This window comes from Hyaloscypha bicolor, assembly GCF_002865645.1.
Source record: "Hyaloscypha bicolor E unplaced genomic scaffold K444scaffold_118, whole genome shotgun sequence".
Lineage (NCBI taxonomy): Eukaryota > Fungi > Ascomycota > Leotiomycetes > Helotiales > Hyaloscyphaceae > Hyaloscypha > Hyaloscypha bicolor.
Window position 1 is genome coordinate 918319 of NW_020194620.1, and position 18048 is coordinate 936366.

Genomic DNA, 18048 nt, shown 5'->3' on the forward strand with positions numbered 1-18048 from the left:
CAGCTCTTGTTCGGCCTCAAGCAAGGTCCTCCAGAGAAGGAGGAGAATGACATAAACGAGGCTGGCGAGCCTGATCCATACGAGGAAGATGGCTATGAGGCTTATGATAGCGATGAGGAAGTAGCTTGGGAGGAAGAGACTGACTCTGACGAGGGCGAGGAGGGAGATGCCAAGAAGGAAGACGGTGAACCGAAGACGCCCCGAAAGCGCAAATCGCTTGTCAAGTTCCCAGTCGAGGTGCAACCCTTGACTCCCGGTGGGGAGGTTATTGGCCCAGATCATCCATCGGTCCCACACTCCGCCAATAACATGGAGAGATATTTGTTGAGACAATCGCGGGGAATGGGCAAACATGATCCAAACGGTCGATACCACGGTCGTACACTAGTCCATTGGCATCGTAAGTTCTATTTCCTTCACTCAGGATGTTCGAATGTCTAGATCGAGGCTCCGCCCCCAATCAAAACGTGTCTCCCGTGGTTTCTAAGCTCACACTCCGTCGGTAGGTCCTCGTATGATGGAAAAGCTTCTAGTGTTCCTTTTGTACGAGTGCCACCAACGATCGGTGCCAATCCCATGGGACCACATCGTCCACCGCCTTCAACCTGGATCCAGCGGTCCTTCTGCTGTCCAATACATCGAAAAGATGAGATATAAGCTCATCGCTGAAGGCCATATTGTCCCACCGACCAAGACTAAGCCATACCTCCCCATGGATCCGAATGTGCGAGCTCTTGTTCGTGCCGATCCCAATGGCCCGCCAGGAAAGGTCCGTATTGTGAGATGGGACGAGCACATTGAACATCTCAAGAAGAGCCTAGATAACCCAGGAATCAGCAATGGTTCTGGTCGGTATCGCCGTGGACCAGATGGTCGACGAAGCACAGCAGGCGCTCGCCGCGATGAGCCACAGTTGAAGGTTGAGTATCCTGAAGAGTATCTGGCAAACGCCAAGGCAATCGCGGACAGTGTCTCTGCCGAGAAGACCAAGGCACGTCGTCAGCGAGCAAAGGACAAGAAGCGCAAGCGAATGGAACAAAGCCAGTCAGACGCGGAAGAGCGAGGAGAGGTTGCTGATCCAGCTGACTTGACCGAGGACTCAGAATATGTCCCAGCCGCAAAGAAGACTAGGACTAGGCGCTCTCTTAGGAAATCTCGCTCTAAGGTTGAGACAAGAGATGAGGTCGAAGAAGAACACACCACCTATGCAGTGATGCAGTTTGGCTCAACGGATGAAGTAACATCCAACGAGACGTCCTCCTTGCCCATCAAGCTTTCCATATCCCCTGATAAATTGGCAAGTTTCCCTCCCGGCCACTCTGGCAGCCCAGCTCCCGAGAACCAAAACGGCGATGTCGAGGACGATGATGCTGAGGAATGCGATGCCGAGGAAGGCGATGCTGAGGAAGATGGTGCTGAGGAAAGCGATGCTGAGGATGATGATGCATCCGATCCCGACCTGCGAAAGGACTTCGGATCCAGCCCCGAGTTTGATGAATATGAGGAGAAGGATGGTGAAGTCGAAGATGAAGACCACATGGAGGCCCAGCAGGGCGCTGTTGAATACGGCGGCATCAATGAGCACGGCACATTACAACAGTACTTCGACTCCCGCCAGAACAACGGCTTTGAACCTGGCTCTGAAGATGATGTGTTTGGTGGTTTGCAGCGATATGGCATGGACCGACAAAACCCTTGGAATCAATTCCCTGCTGCAGCATCATCGTACTCCGTAAGTTCTAACTTCTCTGGTAGCTTTGACCTTGGTTAATGTGAGTGTAGCAAGCTTCTGGCTACATGTCCACAAATCGATTTGCTTCGCCTCAGCAAGATGATTACCACATGAACGGTCGTTTCGATCATGAAGACCAGGCTCAGGTAGCTTCCCAGCACACTGGCATGACCTACCACCAGCCTGAGAACGATTTAGGCGTCTACGAGGACGAAGAACAGCATTCTGGTATGTTGGGATTGGCTGGAAATTTGACCCCACAGCCTGATCACGGCGGCTACTACGATGAGCAGGACGAAAATGCCCCACCTGGCCTTGCCAGCCCTCTCGCCTACCACGATTATGGTTATGACGATCCTTTCCGTAATCCCTATTACCAATAATCTCTTCACCTGCATTCCGGCAGTTGCGGATCTGCCAGTAACCAAGCCGCCATTCGAACGACGTTTTGTCTTTCAATGACTTTTCACTTCTTGATTGTCCTTTTCAACCAACTTTTTCTGATCTTGGATCCCTGGTTGTGGTCGTCCTTGGTCTACTATCACATCTTCGACGTCGTCCTTTCGATAACGAATCTTGCTGATCTGGCCGAGGCACCGGTATCACACCTTGCACAAATTTCGCTTCTTTCAACTTGGGTGCTCAGCCTCCTCGTTGCCCCCTTTCAACAAAATAATAACGGATATGAATTCGGCTTCCCTCAACGCAAAATTTCCTTCACAATAGAACGCCTCTCAAACACGAGGTGGTGCAGCCAAACATCGATATTTGGATCCCGTCTCTTCTCCGCAAAAGGCTGCGCACTTTCTCAGCATATGCTTCATCGGATGTGGCTCGGCATTCGGTAGGATCTCCAATGCAGGGATGTTGGTATCTTTAAGGATCCTCATCGCAAATATTCGTCTGTCTGGTCAGGGCTGGACCGGAGGACTGGATTGGTCGTTCTTGATTGGTCGTAGTTTGTTCGTGAGCGTCGGGAAGTGGGCATTTCGAAGACGCCAACGGAGGGCCATGCAAAATGTACAGTAGAAACCACAACAAAACATCACTAAAAAAAAAAGTCTTCGATGAAGGCCTAGCGCGATGCGAATCGCGTTGATGCCGTGATCAAGTAAGTTGGAGCCGATCCATTTGTAGAGGTCATCAATCTCTTCTGCGATGGTATGTTTCTAATTCCGATGTGTGGTTGCCCGTTTCGATGTTGCTGTGGTAATGCCGTGGTCGAATAATTCGAAGCTGGGCTCTTTGATGAGACCGCAAAAGCTGAGGAAGTTTCTTCTGTGACGATGTGTTTCTGTTTACAATTTGTGATTGTCGGTTTCGATGTTGCTGTTGTTGAGAAGGCGTGATTGTGATTCTCGGCATAGAAAGGGGGGTGGGTTCGCACTTTCCCTCCACCATCAATTCTTGCAACTCCAATACTGAATGCGTGTGTAAAATAGGTCCATGCAGCCCAACTTAAAGACCCAAGGTTTCGAATCGAAGAACTGAACTCAGGTTCATGTTTGACCAACTGGATGAGTTGCGCTTTCTTGGATGTGTATCGGCAGCCTTTACCAGTGAGGAGAGCCCAGTCATGGCTGCCTCCCATTTAACCAAGTTCTCGCCTGCCACAAGAAAAGCTGCACAGGCTACTTGGCTTGGAGCGTCAACTCAAATCTTTTCTTCGATTTTGTAGAAAGACAACAGATTTGTTTGAGGGACCGGATGAAGCCGTTTTTGTGGAAGTGTGTGATCAATGACTCAAGCCAGGCAAGTGCTGGCCTGGTGTTGTGCTTGGCCAATGCAGCAGGCAGCCCCAACTCTTTTTGAAAATGATTTCCACGAAGGGTGACTCAAGTCAAGCAGTCGAATGGTAAAAGACGTTGAGTTTGTTTGCTGCTTCTAAGATGAAGAGGAGGCGCTCACTGCTCATCAAAGGTTGTTCAAACTTCCTATCTCAAGGCTGCACACTATCCATCAAGCTAAAGATAGTTTCAGAGAATGCAGGACTGGACGGGCGGTTCTCAAACGTTTGAGAATCTGTTCGCGAGGTCTTTGACGATAAGTGAGAAGTTTCAGATGTTGCATGTGCTTTTCATCTCAATTCTCTTTCCGTTACATGCCAACTTTCATTGCGAATCGCTTTTCATCTCATTTTTTTTTGTTGCTGCTGGCCTCGCATCGTAATTCATCTTTCGTCCAGTGTGCTGTTCGCCATTATCGAATTTGCAATTCGCCTTTCATCACTGGTAGTATCGTTTACACCAATGAGTGCATAAAAGCATCAAGCAGGAGTGAAAGCGGGTCCAGCTTGGGAATTGAGGCGTGAGGGGAATGGTATATTTGTCTGTTTTGTGCGTCTCAATCGACTCCTGGTTGTATTTGCAAAGGCTTGGTGTGACGTGTGGAAGCATTGCTGCTCGTCTCTCAGTAGACTGGGTTGTTTTTGCCGAAACTCAAGGTGACGTTTGGAAACATTGCTGTTGGTCTCTCAGACGACTTCTTGATTGTTGTTGCTAAGGCTCAGGGTGACGCGTAGAAGCATTGGAGGTCCGGAAGCTGATCCAACTTCTCAATTCGCGTTAAGTCCAATGACGATCCTGAATTCATCTCGGATTGAAGTTCTTCCTTGCCTTCTCCATATGGCAGGGAAGAGTTCCAGCCATGGTCTGAAACTGAGAATACCAACGGGGCCTCGGTACTCTATAGGTATCTTGTTGCTATGCTGCTTGAGTTGAGCGAAGCAGTAGATGGAAAAGTCGTTGTTTGAGAAGTGGCCTTGATCGAGATCCTTTATATATCAACGATGGGGCACTCTTTCAAACTCGTTGAGGCTCGCCATTCGTGAAGGCCGGCATCTCATCATCTGTTCTCCCTCTTCTCAGCACTTCCCTTCGCCACTCGCGGTTTTCTGGTCTACTAGATCTCAGACCTTGTTGACGGCAGAGAGACTCGATCTCCCACAAGGAGCGGTCCTCATTGATCACGGAAAGCTTCGTTTTGGTGAAGTCAGCGCTCTGGATGTCTTTCTGGAACTCTTGATCTCGATGAATGACTCTTTGGATCTTCCGAAAGAGGTAAAGGTGACTTGCAAGCCTCTGGTCAGTCTTCCACTCAGTTCGCTTGATACTGATAAAGTCGCAAAGAGCAGTGGTGTAGTGATTTTCATTTTCCGTCAGACTTGAATCTCCGGCGGTCTTGCCTGCAAAATTTGGCTCAGTAACGGCACGTGAAGCGTCAATAGATCAAATTTGAAATCTGGCTCATTCGGGGTGATCTCTGGCTTTCGGCACAAATATGTCTTAGTCGTGCCACGTTGTTAATGCCACGATATCAGTGCCAATTCCTTTGCGTAGACGATGTTTTAGTTTAGTACTTGTAGTTCTAGCTGACTGGCTTGGATGCGGGACACCGTTCAAGTGGGGTTCGGCCGGCCTCCACGAAGTTCACATCCGTTGCAGAAAGAGTCCCAAGGAACAGATTGGCCGGGGAGGAGGTTGTGACAAGGGTCGATTAACAGTGGGATGGAATAGGTTTCGGTGACAGTGAGAGAACCTGAAGCGAGCGGGATGCCCAAGACATCCACCATAGTAGTGGTGATATCAGAGCCGAATTACTCAGCAGTGGCTACAGATTCGTCAATAAGAAGGTTCCTTGGTAATTGGTAGTTTTTCAACTTACGTTGGGAGGAGAATAATAAAAAGCACCAGGTCCTGCACTTCGCGTCAGATCCACTGCCGGGACTTGACATTAGGCAAACCAACATTGCTCCTAAACACGCTGATGGGCGGAGATCATCGCTCTGAGCATGACGTCTCTGTCCGGCTGCGATGGCCTTTCCCTTAGACAGTTGGAGTCGGCGTATTCTGGGAGACCCAACTACCGCTGCCGTTGTCGATGGCATTGATGATAACCCACTCTGGTCTACCAACTGTATGGTTCTATATATTTTTGTCTGATCTTCAGAGGGAAGTCAGTGAATAGAGTCAAGGAATATCTAGGGCCGAAGGACCTCAAACATGGATGATTGATGAATCGGCGCTCGCCAAACCGGACTGCGATGAAAACCTTGAATCCACATGGCCCAGGAGCCTTCGTATATTTCTGACGTACACGGTTGGGAGAGATACACGCGAAGTATTAGCAAATGTCTTTTTGAAGCGGCATAGATGGAAGAACTTTGCCGGGCCGAGGCCCAGACTTACCAATGAATTTCAGTTTGCTTCTTGAGGGCATTTTAGCGAAATGTCCTGTGCTACTCTCCTGCTTCTCAACACGGGTGCGATCGATGGAGCTTGCTTCAGTCTTCGAGGATTTGTGTTCGGTTGTGGGGGTTATTAGTTGTGTGGGTAAATCGATGTGTTCCGCTTCTTCGAAAGCACATTCAGAGAGAAGTCTCGAGTAGCTGAGCAGAGAGGAGTACCTAGTACAAGTAATTGGATGACGATACTTCGTAGTTGGAAAGATCGAGTCTACTTAATAACTTCAACGGCTAGGACGCGTCAACAATGAGGTGGTGAGATACGATTTGGGGATGTCCGGGTTGAGACCTCGATCTTTACCGTTGATCTGAGGCACAACATCTGCAAATCGATCAGTCTATAGATAATTACATTGTACGACAGTTCTCACTACTCTCCGTACTCCGAAGCTCTTGCAATGTAAAGCGCTGTGGAAGAATTGTCGCTCTTGGAGCGAGTTTTGGAACTGCCCTAAAGGCAAGTCAAAAAGGCTGGTCATCAGCATCACCATCGATTGTGAGCAGTATATGGCACCCCCAAACCTTCAAGGAAGTACCTGAAGCCGAAGGGAGAACAGTCGAAAGGCAAAGACCGTGGTGAAGCGGTTTTGCCAAGATCACACGGGAAGAACGTGGCACTTACCAAATGGGAATCAAGGAAGCGGTGGAAGCTGTTCGGGAGTCGGATTCGATGAAAGGAGTGTCTTAATTTTGTCAAGGCAGTGTTAAAAGACGCCCCGGAGGCTTTTCGTACTGTTGTGGAGATGGTATTACCTGCATCGCGGCCTCCAAACAGAACTGACCCTGAGTACAAATGGTTCAGCTCTCAACTGCGTGTCCATATTCTCAATTGCTTGCTTTTAGGCCTTTTCGAGTGTTCGTAATGCATCGCAGACAATGGGAAAGCAGATCTGAAGTAGTGAGTCGTACTGCTGGGAAGGCAAGGGAGGCGCTTTGACTTACTATTTGAGAAGAGATCTGCTCCCAACTCCTATCCAACAGCACTAGAATGCTCTGAAGGCCCTCTAGCAGGTAGATTCAATGTACTGGGTAATGTGGGGAAACGAAAGCTGTATTGTGGCACCTGCGAGAAGGTCAGCCTATTTTGGCCACTTCAAGACTCTCTCTAATTAATCCACTTACACAAAGACGCACTGCTTCTAGACACTCCAGGGAATAGTATCAGACACTAAAGGAACATCTAGATGCAATTGGAGATGGAATGATGCATGATGGGGGTGGTGAGGAAATTTTTGAGTGGTGTATTGATTGGATTTGTCGTAGGAGGAGGTGGACAGAAGGAAGCAAAATTCGCAAACGGAGCTAAACCCTTCCCGGTCAGACGTCCTCGACGCTTTTTAGCTCTTCAACAAGTTCAACGACTAAGCAAGTCATAAAATCCTATTAGGCGGCTTGGCATTTCCATGGATGTGTCGAAACTGCCGTTGCGTTGCAAACAGTTTCTTAGTTCGTGGCAAGAGCAAAGTACAGGTCTTACTACGCTCTAAAGAGATTGGATTCGGAACGTCAAATGACTGGGTGAGTTCTACGCAGACATGGTGAGTACAGGCAAGTGACTTAACTACTCGATATGATGCAGACTTTGCTATGGAAAACAGTTGTCGAGCGGCTGCGCAATTATGCTGACCACGACGAATAGTTTACTTCCCTCCATTTAGAGCTTATCGATTGAGCCATGACAGCAACTTTACACTTCCTACCCTGTTCAATCTTGTTGCTCCAAAGAATTGTGTCTAGGAGACTCTGATTGAGAGTGGAGCAGGAACATGCGCAGGCAACCGCAGAAGAGAGAAATGCAGGACTGGGGGGCTAACCACCATGGGCAGGGAGACGTATTATCATCCACATCAATCCCATCTAGGGTACATCAAGTTTTGTCTTTGTCTCTAAAAAGTTGATGCTTCAATGGCCAGGAAAGGGAGACACTTCGACAGTCAACGGGGCAACAGTCCCGCTTCATTTTGTTGTAAAGGTATTCTAGCACAAAGGAAGCTTCCCTATCTGATACAGCTAATAGATAGTATCGAATTCTTCCTATTTGCACTACAATTTCAATAACTTCTCTGGGTTGGAAATGCGCTGATGGGTGGCGATCAAAGGGATTCGACTCACACGACAGTTCACAAAATCTGATTCTAGCGCCGACAGGATGCATTCCAGGGCCTTTGATATAGGGTAACCCAGTGAAGTATTGCACTAGTAAGAGTATCCTTAGGAGGAGCAAAATGTATCAATGATATCATTGCTACCTAGAGTGAAGCATCACGATGAGATGAGGTTGGTCGGCGGGGAAATGTCGGCCCGAAATGCACGCTAGAAATTCTGCGAGGTTCGATGCTGGGAATTTTTTTCTGGAGCACTCGAGCCATTCTGTTTTGATCCCAATTCTCTCACTCCATAACTCATACTACTCGGTCAGATCTCTCCAGGTCTCCCCATACTTTTGTACTTGTACCTTCCTCCAAGCGTCATTCATTGAATCTTTCCAAAATGCAGCGTGCATTGACTTCCAGAGCGTCGACCCTCGGCCGATCGTCAACATCGAAGCTCCGTCCTATCGCCTCTGCTGGCTTCAATGCTCAGCAGCTGCGATTCGCACACAAGGTATGCAATACTTGAGGAATCTACATGTATTGGGGAAGTGTTTGCGAGAAATGATGAGAAATAGAGGCTAACGGGTATGGCATGATCACAGGAGCTCAAATTCGGTGTGGAAGGACGAGCAGCTCTCCTGGCTGGTGTTGAGACTCTGGCAAAGGCGGTAGCTACAACCTTAGGACCAAAGGGACGGAATGTTTTGATTGAGTCAAGTTACGGCTCACCGAAGATTACAAAGGGTTAGTTCCCACCCCCTATTCATCTTTACTCCAGCTAATGATCTCCAGATGGTGTGACTGTTGCCAGAGCCATTACCCTCAAGGACAAATTCGAAAACCTCGGTGCCCGACTCATCCAAGATGTAGCGTCAAAGACAAACGAGACCGCAGGTGATGGAACCACAACCGCTACTGTCCTCGCCCGAGCCATCTTCTCCGAGACCGTCAAGAACGTTGCCGCAGGGTGCAACCCTATGGACCTCCGCCGCGGGACCCAAGCTGCTGTTGAGGCTGTCGTCGAGTTCCTACAAAAGAATAAACGTGATATTACCACCAGCGAGGAGATTGCCCAGGTCGCAACCATCAGTGCGAACGGCGATACGCACATTGGTAAGCTGATTGCCAGTGCGATGGAGAAAGTCGGAAAGGAGGGTGTGATCACGGTGAAGGAGGGAAAGACCATGGAAGACGAGCTCGATGTTACTGAGGGTATGCGATTTGACCGCGGATTCGTCTCCCCATACTTCATCACCGATACCAAGTCACAAAAGGTCGAATTTGAGAAGCCGTTGATCCTGCTCTCCGAGAAGAAGATTTCAGCTGTCCAGGACATTATCCCAGCTCTCGAAGCCTCTACCCAGCTCCGCAGACCTTTGGTCATCATTGCTGAGGATATTGATGGAGAGGCTCTCGCGGTCTGCATCTTGAACAAGCTCCGTGGCCAACTTCAAGTCGCTGCTGTTAAGGCACCAGGTTTTGGTGAGAACCGCAAGTCTATCCTTGGTGATCTAGGTGTTCTTACCAACGCCACTGTCTTCACTGACGAGCTCGACATCAAGCTTGAGAAGGCTACCCCAGATATGTTCGGATCTACTGGATCCATCACCATCACAAAAGAGGATACGATCATTTTGAATGGTGACGGAAGCAAGGATGCTATCAGTCAACGATGCGAGCAAATCCGGGGCGTCATGACCGACCCTACAACCTCCGACTACGAGAAAGAGAAGCTCCAAGAGCGTCTTGCCAAGCTCTCTGGCGGTGTTGCAGTCATCAAGGTCGGTGGATCTTCAGAAGTCGAGGTTGGTGAGAAGAAGGATCGTTTTGTTGATGCTCTCAACGCCACCCGTGCTGCAGTTGAGGAGGGTATTCTCCCAGGTGGTGGAACTGCTCTTCTCAAGGCAGCCAGCCAAGCTCTTGCCGGTGTTAAGCCAACCAACTTCGACCAACAGCTTGGTGTTAGCATCATCAAGAGTGCCATAACCAAGCCTGCACGCATGATTGTTGAGAACGCTGGTATGGAGGGCTCAGTCGTTGTCGGCAAGCTTATGGATGAATTTGGGTCCGACTTCAACAAGGGTTATGATAGCGCCAAGGGAGAGTACGTTGACATGATCGCTGCCGGTATCGTTGATCCATTCAAAGTTGTCCGAACTGCATTGGTAGATGCTAGCGGTGTTGCCTCATTACTTGGCACGACTGAGGTTGCTATTGTTGAGGCACCAGAGGAGAAGGGCCCACCAGGCGGTGGCATGGGAGGCATGGGCGGTTAGTAACTCTCTTTTTCCTGTTGTTATCAGCTTACTGACAACTTCCAGGAATGGGTGGCATGGGTGGAATGATGTGAAAAAGTTAACGGCGACGATGTAGAAAAACCCCGTCACGGCCAAGCTCTTCACAGATGCCGTCGGGCGTCTGGAATGATAGTATGAGGGCTGTTTTAAATGTTGTACAACACTCACCCCACTCAATCCTCTTTGTACTTTGTCTTATATTTGGCATTACGGAGCGATTTGGTGTTTTTAAGTAGTGGAAGGAAGATCATGTAAATTAATGAGCCAAAAACAATTCAAACTGTCAAATACACAATGCGTGTCTCTTGCCACTGTGTTCTCGAACTTCCGCATACTGAAATGTCTATATTAGGGTCATTTCAAGGCAACCATATGAATTCTTAGGCATCTCACAGATCTATCAATAAATTTCCCATAAATCTTCTGCCTGGTGAAGGCTTAGAAGCGCTGACGTTCTCCACGTTTGAGCTAGCCAACACGTGACCAAAACCACCCCACCAATTCAAGGCGTTCGCAAAGCAACCACCAGCAACAAATACTTACGATAAACATCCCACCGCCATTTCTCTGCCCCAATCCTCGAAATCAGACCCCATTTCCTACGAACGATTCTAGCTCAAGTTTCTGTACGTCTTTTGCCGCCTTGCCTCCAAGAATACTACAATTCATTGATCTCTTGCGCCTAATCCCGCTGACAACGTTGTTGGCAGACTCATTGAATCAGCACTGATTGTCACACAAAAGTGAACGGCATCATGGTCAGTATCTCCAGGCCTTCGAGTACCACGTTACCAGGTGCTAACATGTGCTACCTTCCAGTCTCAATCAGGGTCAGTTCCACCATTTCACCCCTCCATTCACAGTCCTCGAGAAACCCAAATTGCCTGCAACCGCCCTCGTGCTGATGCCTTCGACTCTGCGAGCCCTCCATCCACAACGTAGCCTAAATGAAGAGATAGACAGACATAGACTGACGAGTATTTGGAAATAGTGTCTCGGTTTCGCCGGACTGCATCAGCAAGTTCAACGAGCTGAAGCTCAACAAGAAGCTCAAGTTCATCATCTACCAGCTCTCAGATGACTACAAGGAAATCGTCATCGAGGAGACGAGCGAAGACGGTGACTGGGAGGTCTTCCGTAAGAAGTTATTGAGCGCACAGTCCAAGAGCAAGACTGTATGTCTCTGGCAAGCTCCAAAGTTTGCGGGTGGCTGTTGACACATGAAACAGGGGAAAATTGGCAAGGGTCCAAGATACGCTGTCTATGACTTTGCCTATGAACTGTCTAACGGCGAGGGTTCGAGGTAATTTGACCCCGGAATCGAGTTGGATAAACGGAGCTGATAACGTCTACAGAAGCAAGATTACCTTCATTGCGTGGTCTCCAGATGATGCTGGAATCCAGGTTCGTATCCTTGAAATCTCAGGCTCCAGCTCTATGCTAACGGTTTCAGCCCAAAATGGTGTACGCCTCCTCGAAAGATGCTCTCAAGCGCGCCTTGAATGGAATCGCCACCGAATTCCAAGCAAACGACGAAGAAGATATCGAGTATGAATCCGTGCTCAAGAAGGTCAGTAAGGGAGGGGCATAAACACTCTACTTCTTGCGCACACACAGATTCTTGATATGAAAGGCGGAGGGGAGGGAAGGGAAGGCACGGGAAAGGAAAGAAGGGAGCGGTTTGGAGGAGGGCGGTGTTTCATTGGTGCAGTTGCGTTCATTTGCCTGCGATGATATGCATAGTTGGGCGATTGATTATCAGTCGAGCTTTCTCTTTTGGAGCGAGGAGAAAGAGAGAATAGTCAAGTTCATAGCCGTACGAGACAACAGATATGGAGACATCAAAAGCATGTTCTTGACCTTCCATTCTTCTACCAATCATCCAATGAGGCTCTATGTGCGGTGTATCATGTGTATTTTCCTTCCAAACGCCATGCTCAATGCCCAAAGCTCTCTGACCGTATCACATGCGGTATCAACACCTCACTTCTCCGCCTCCACAGCTTTCCTGAAAACCCCCCATATCCTCTCGCCCTCCTTCTCATCCTTCAGCCTGGCCACCAAAAAGCCCCTCAGATCAGTCCAAAACTCCTCACCCCTCAGTGTCTCTGCGCCATGCCCAACAACAACCGGCTCTACCTCTTCCCCATCCCTTTTCACCGCCCCTGCACCACCAATAACCATAACCCCAAGCTCGACCTTCCCTCCCTTCGCCCCCTCGTCACCAACCACATCTTTGAGAGTCTTACTATCACCCACCGGCTTCTTATTCCACAATAACCTCAACTTACTTACTGGTATCGCGCTCTGCTCCGAAATCGATTCTTTGAGAGAGAGGATCGAGGTTGATAAAGGTAGCGAGGGAAACGTGATGTCAAGAGGCGGGTTACGCAGGGATTTCAGGGTGACGGAGAGGGAGGGTTCGGTGCCTGGTGTGAGGCGGATCTTTTTGGAGAGGGGGAGGGAGGCTTTGGGGAGGATGTACTGTTCGGATGCTTATTAGTTTGGTGGGAGGATAGGGAAAGGGGCATGGAAGGAGGGAAGGAAATGAGGTACGTACAGCCCCGCGAGCAGGGTAGGTTTTGGGGTCTTCGACATGCTCGGCGGAGATCTTGCTAGGCTTTGCGTCGAGGGTCGTGAGGAAAGATTTTGCGAAGGATAGCTCCGTCATTTTGGCTGTTTCCCTTGGGGCGAGATAGTTGAGGTGGAAGGGACGGGAGGTGGGGAGGGTAAGACCATTGAAGCAGGACAAGTAGTGCGGGAGATGTAAAGCTTGAAATGTGGTGCTGCTTTACTGTAGCGAGACGATGATGTAGCTTGTCCTTGTCTCAACATCAAATGGAAACACAGAACAATTTTTCTAAATCTAGATGAATTTTTTAGAGAGCAGCGTATAGCAATCTATTACGATTTAAATAGTCTCCATTGTCGCATAAACTATGCTCGTAGAGCACGAGCGGTCCTAAAAATCGACAGGCCGAGACAACTCTCAAGCATTATTATCAAACAGAAATGTGATACTCTTGCTTTTCAGTACTGGTCATTCATTCCATTTCAGTACTGGTCAGTCATTCCATTGAGGCGGTCAACTGAATCCTCGAGGAGTGCATCTTGTTGTGCTCCAGAAACACGTGAAGGTGATGGTTGCTACTCTGAATATCGAACTTGAGGGTAAACTTCCTGTCCATCTTGCTCCTTGATTCCGTTCCTGTTTGTGAAATATATAAGAGACTATATAAGGAGGCTATGGTATATTGATGTAACGATTGCGCCCATCCAGCCATGTACTGCTCTGCCAAAGCAGCTGTCTCAAATGCTAACTAATTTCTAGTTGCAATATATTGACCAACGTATTTTTCAAACCAAATGAAATAATTCATCCCGAAGATTCGGGTCTGTGACGGCCTGTCCATCCATGAGCCCATGGATATAGCATTCTCCCACCAGCTTGTAATGCATCTTGTGGTCCGCGGCCCTCAGAACAACGGGAACGCTGCAACCATACAACACAGCGATGACATCGCCATTCTGCAATCCATCTGGCCCAAGTCCAAAAAACTTTCCAGTGCTCGTTGTGAAGAACTTGCGATTCCATACCACGCTCTGTACCCTTTCCAAGAACTCAACCATTATCGAAGGTCCCCCAGACTTGATCAAAACAGAGGTATCGAGAACTCCAGATGAGGAGGTCTGGGCAAGAGTGTAGAGGCACGCCCGCCGGTACCAACTCTTCGGGGGAGATCCGTCCGGCGACCTGTCTGCAACTAACGTCCGCCAAAGCTTCTCTGGAACGGAGTAGAATTTGTCGGATTGTTCGTTCCAGCCCGCCATGTGGAGAGCTTCTCTCCATACTATTCCACCGCTAGCTCGAGGCAGGCACGCGCCTATGGTGTCCACGTTAAGGCCGCGGACAAGCAGAATACCCTGGTTGAAATCATGATCCACAAGCGATCGTCCAGCGGAAGCATTGTAAGTCTCGCGGTTGGGGGAGCCAACCAGACTGTCTCCGTTTTTGCGGCCAAATGAACCATCTCCAAGCACGCCGAAGGCAGAACCCGCTACGGTGGCGATCCAGCTCGGGAGGACTCTAGAGACTATAGGGGCCCAAGGCCTGCAAATGATGTCCAGTGACTTGCTGACATTAACGCAATGCATTACGCAACGTTGAATCACGTCCGTGATGTCTGCTTCGTAGTCCAAAGATGAAATAGAGCCCGCATTATTATATTCAAGAGGAGGGACATCTCTTGCCAAAGCGAGCAATGAGTTGACGCGATCTCGTGCTTCTGTGCAATCAAAGTCTTTGAATGTCCATAGAAGCGTTTCCAAATCGAAAGTTGGTTCAAACTGTCCGCCGTTGTCAGATCTCTGGATTAGGCTCTGATTATACTCCACAATTCTCTCGGCAAACCTGGACCATCCAGCCGCTGGATACCCACCACTCCGCTGCTGATCGGGAAGTTTGATTTCATTCATTCGTGAGACGAATAAACCAACTGCATCGGCAAAATCGGCCCAATGAATAATATCGTCACCACAGTGTATTGTAGAGTTCTTGGCAAATGCAATTTCTTGAATGACCCAACGGCGGCTGAACCATTTGCGTGACATAAGATCCCTCAAAGCCCTCCACGAATCCAGTTTTGATCCATCGCGGACTTCATTATCAAGTGATGACAAGTTCAAGATTCGTGGAATGAATTCCAAAGCCAATTTACTCGAGTCGTCGCTTTCTCCAAGCCAAACGCAGACGTTGTTGGCTTGTTGATAAATTTGTCCCATCTTCGAGACTTGATGTGCCCGTTCTCGACTATCATTCATATTGATGCAAAGATTGTCCACCCAAAGGTAGATCGGGAATGAAGAATCTCGTAGGTGCAGCAGTGCAGAGTGCAGATTGGCTGGGATGAAACGCTTCGCTCTTACAAAGTCTTTGAGAGAACGCTTGGGGCCTTGTGTTTTCAAGCATTGGATGCGGATCTCCTTTGACGTTCTAATATCTCCCCAGCAATATGACAAGGCTTCATAGGAGACCTTTGGAGTTTTGGTAGATAATGGTAATAGTCGGCATTGAATGATCTCATCCTTTTCCCCGGGTAAGAGAACAAGCATTCTGGTCTCGTCTTCAAGAAGAGCTTTGTAACTGTACTCATTTCGGGCCATAAGCCTTTCAACCATTTGGGGGAGAATCGCAGAAGCTTGGTCGGGTTTTTTCCATTCTGTTTCAGTAGTCACACCTGTAGGGCGGGGTCGTTTGGGAACATGAGCGTTATTTGAACTACCCTTCTTGCTGACGTTTAGGTCCAGGCTAGGTTTTACCAACACCTGCGCTGCAGTCAAAGGGGCAGGGCTTTCTTTGCGCCGGCTATCGGGGAAGAACGTTTCGGGAGGTTCCGACTCCTGAGAGTCTTCTTGCGCTGATCTGATCGAATCGCTCCTCGCAAACGTGGCAGGATCAGGGGTGAACTCTCCCCGATGGACCAACTTCTCGAACTCTTCATCCGAAAAAATTGTATGGCCGTGTACGCGTTTAAGATGACTTCGAAAGTTGTCCCCTCGAGGCCAGACTTTCTCACTCGATTTGCAACCTGAAACGAGACAACGATATAATTTCGCTGGTGCTGTAGCCAAAGCACCAGATTGATGCTTTGACCTCATATGCCTGTCGAGATCGTTGGTTGTACTGAATCCTTCTGTGCGGGGACATCCAGGGAACCGACAAATGAATGGTTTCCTATGTCGAAGGTCATGCTTTCTATGTAATGTAAGCTTGAGTTTGTTTGGGTGTGTGTACAACTTACTTCAATTCGGATTGAGTTTTGACAGGTTTCTGGCATACGGGGCATACCAGTTCAGGGCGATCCACCCCATCCGCTGATGGCCGTACAAATGAATGACGAGACGAATCTTGACCTACAGGGGTGACGACATCAGGAAGGGATTTTCTGGAACTATTATCGACTGATTGAGAAACCCAAGCTGCGGAAGAATTATCGGTAATCGAAGCTGATTTCACTGGCGCATCGAGGCTGCTGATAGAGTTCGAGGGGGTTGGGTATGGTTTTTGAGCCTCGGTTAGGCGCTTGACTGGCGCAAGAGGGTGTACAGTTTGGGACGCATCATCATCGAAACCCGAATCATCACTCGGGGTGCCTGGGCGACTGCCAACCCCATGCGGTCTGTCTTTAGGCCCGTTCAGTTTACTGGGGTTGGTTTGCGGTTCTGAACAAGACAAGCTCTTTTCAATACAACGGTCGCACTTTACGTCTGGCCAGCTGCGTTCTAACGGCGAACACTTGGATAGTCAGCAAGTTCAAAATTCGAGATGAATTTCAATACCTTTTCCTTGTCTTTGCGGCAGTATGAACAGCTCTGTTCATTTAATCTCCGCCTCTTGGGCTCCTTATTCACACTTTCGGTGGGCTCAGGGGATAGCGAAGTAGTCTGCCGCCGCTTCTCCCTAGAGGCAAAAGCGGATGAAGGACTGTTGCTGGGAAGAACTACTCGGCGTTGAGTCTTTGAGTGAACCGGGTCACCTGCCACGTGGGAGAGAGTAAAACTCTCCTTCAGAAGCGTCCCATTTCGTCTAGCCGTGGACATGTCGATGGGTGTGGTCATCGGCATCTTGCCTGCGTGCCAGCTGTCCCCGTTCTCGTGGACAGATTGAGGCTCAAGATGAAGGCCGAGAAAGAAAGGAATGAAAGAGATGAGAAGGCAAGGCTGCACGTTGGGCTCTCGGATGAGAACGCCACGGTCAAGCCACAGCGTTCTGACTGGCTGAAAAGCCGAAGGCGCTAGAAGAGTTCACTGGCCAACTGCCCAAACCACTCAACCGCCCAAAATCGCTGCTTTCCAAAAATCATAATTCAACATCCACATAATATTTTACTATCAAATCAACTGTTTTCTGAAGCTTTTTTAGCCCCTCAACATGCCTGTAAAGAGAAATCACTATACCGAATTCGCGGACAATTCTAACGAGCTTTCAAAGAGCATACGATTACAGATGGCCCATAACAATCATCTCGATTACAAGAAGACTAAATCCATTGAAAATGCGCGAGAGAGCATGGAATTACGTATGAAACCCTTCGATATCGAATTAATAAAGCAAAACCAAAGGCATAAGATATAAAGGCAAGACAGCGTTTATTAGTGAGATTGCGAAGGCGCACCGAATTGAAAACTTTCCGTTTCGCTAAGCGAGAGTTTTGAAAATTATTCCCTTACCTTTAAAAAATCGTAATAAAACTCCCTAAAAGTTTAGAACCATGAAACCGTAATAAAAGATACTTTAACTTCTTTTCTATTATATAAAGCTTAATTTAAAGTATTCGGACCTAGTTCTGCTATAATGCGCAATTTTCAAAAACTAGAGATTTTGATATTCCTTGCCTTAGGCATGCCTTTATAATGGGAAAATGCCAAAAACGCTTCTAAATTAATAATTTTAGTAATATTACATAGTCTTAAAGTATTAGTATTTAATAGGAATTAAAATTTTATTAAGGCGTTAATTAAATATTAAGATTTTTTGGTTGGGCGGTTGAGTAGTTTGGGCGGTTGGCCAGTGAAACCTTCTAATGGTTTTCTGTGGGAAACCAACCTCTTTCTCTCGAGACCCAACTTCACAAGTAAACATTTGAGGCTTTCTGTTAAATCATTACTCACTTGAGGTGCCTC

The 18048-nt window shown here is 48.3% G+C and overlaps 7 protein-coding genes across 7 annotated transcripts; 3 read left to right on the forward strand and 4 right to left on the reverse strand.

Moving 5' to 3' along the window:
- The first annotated feature begins 285 nt into the window (after window positions 1–285).
- On the forward strand, window positions 286–1981 carry K444DRAFT_58582 (uncharacterized protein). The gene has a single exon (XM_024877945.1). It carries the CDS (start codon window positions 515–517, stop codon window positions 1769–1771), a length of 1257 nt encoding a protein of 418 aa, XP_024733191.1. The 5' UTR covers window positions 286–514; the 3' UTR covers window positions 1772–1981.
- A 712-nt stretch (window positions 1982–2693) lies between these two features.
- On the reverse strand, window positions 2694–3640 carry K444DRAFT_58560 (uncharacterized protein). The gene has a single exon (XM_024877934.1). The coding sequence runs from the start codon at window positions 3321–3323 to the stop codon at window positions 2808–2810; it is 516 nt and encodes a 171-aa protein (XP_024733192.1). The 5' UTR covers window positions 3324–3640; the 3' UTR covers window positions 2694–2807.
- Window positions 3641–4533: 893 nt separating this feature from the next.
- K444DRAFT_632713 (uncharacterized protein) lies at window positions 4534–5618 on the reverse strand (the record flags this gene model as incomplete). The annotated part of the gene is made up of 2 exons (XM_024883513.1): window positions 4534–4916; window positions 5396–5618. The coding sequence occupies 2 exons, from the start codon at window positions 5616–5618 to the stop codon at window positions 4534–4536; spliced, it is 606 nt and encodes a 201-aa protein (XP_024733193.1).
- Window positions 5619–8344: 2726 nt separating this feature from the next.
- K444DRAFT_616094 (putative heat shock protein 60) lies at window positions 8345–10656 on the forward strand. Its single transcript, XM_024880855.1, has 4 exons — window positions 8345–8579; window positions 8671–8812; window positions 8861–10339; window positions 10390–10656. Exons 1-4 carry the CDS (start codon window positions 8466–8468, stop codon window positions 10416–10418), a joined length of 1764 nt encoding a protein of 587 aa, XP_024733194.1. The 5' UTR covers window positions 8345–8465; the 3' UTR covers window positions 10419–10656.
- Window positions 10657–11120: 464 nt separating this feature from the next.
- K444DRAFT_632715 (actin depolymerizing protein) lies at window positions 11121–11956 on the forward strand (the record flags this gene model as incomplete). The annotated part of the gene is made up of 6 exons (XM_024883514.1): window positions 11121–11123; window positions 11185–11195; window positions 11357–11540; window positions 11595–11668; window positions 11721–11769; window positions 11819–11956. The coding sequence occupies 6 exons, from the start codon at window positions 11121–11123 to the stop codon at window positions 11954–11956; spliced, it is 459 nt and encodes a 152-aa protein (XP_024733195.1).
- A 392-nt stretch (window positions 11957–12348) lies between these two features.
- K444DRAFT_594714 (uncharacterized protein) lies at window positions 12349–13211 on the reverse strand (the record flags this gene model as incomplete). Its single annotated transcript, XM_024878369.1, has 2 exons — window positions 12926–13211; window positions 12349–12849 (listed from the first exon to the last, which is right to left on the reverse strand). Exons 1-2 carry the CDS (start codon window positions 13034–13036, stop codon window positions 12349–12351), a joined length of 612 nt encoding a protein of 203 aa, XP_024733196.1. The 5' UTR covers window positions 13037–13211.
- A 168-nt stretch (window positions 13212–13379) lies between these two features.
- K444DRAFT_594718 (HET-domain-containing protein) lies at window positions 13380–17052 on the reverse strand. The gene is made up of 3 exons (XM_024878370.1): window positions 16705–17052; window positions 16167–16660; window positions 13380–16120 (listed from the first exon to the last, which is right to left on the reverse strand). Exons 1-3 carry the CDS (start codon window positions 16987–16989, stop codon window positions 13723–13725), a joined length of 3177 nt encoding a protein of 1058 aa, XP_024733197.1. The 5' UTR covers window positions 16990–17052; the 3' UTR covers window positions 13380–13722.
- Between the last annotated feature and the right edge of the window lie 996 nt (window positions 17053–18048).

Bases quoted from the DNA above. Each gene is read 5' to 3' on its own strand.
- K444DRAFT_58560 (XM_024877934.1), bottom strand. From the start codon at position 3,323: ATGGGAGGCAGCCATGACTGGGCTCTCCTCACTGGTAAAGGCTGCCGA.
- K444DRAFT_58582 (XM_024877945.1), top strand. From the start codon at position 515: ATGATGGAAAAGCTTCTAGTGTTCCTTTTGTACGAGTGCCACCAACGA.
- K444DRAFT_594718 (XM_024878370.1), bottom strand. From the start codon at position 16,989: ATGCCGATGACCACACCCATCGACATGTCCACGGCTAGACGAAATGGG. The intron at 16,661-16,704 runs GTATTGAAATTC...TGACTATCCAAG, and splicing joins GCCGCAAAGACAAGGAAAAG to TGTTCGCCGTTAGAACGCAG. The intron at 16,121-16,166 runs GTAAGTTGTACA...TACATTACATAG, and splicing joins AAAACTCAATCCGAATTGAA to AAAGCATGACCTTCGACATA.
- K444DRAFT_616094 (XM_024880855.1), top strand. From the start codon at position 8,466: ATGCAGCGTGCATTGACTTCCAGAGCGTCGACCCTCGGCCGATCGTCA. The intron at 8,580-8,670 runs GTATGCAATACT...GCATGATCACAG, and splicing joins AGCTGCGATTCGCACACAAG to GAGCTCAAATTCGGTGTGGA. The intron at 10,340-10,389 runs GTTAGTAACTCT...GACAACTTCCAG, and splicing joins TGGCATGGGAGGCATGGGCG to GAATGGGTGGCATGGGTGGA.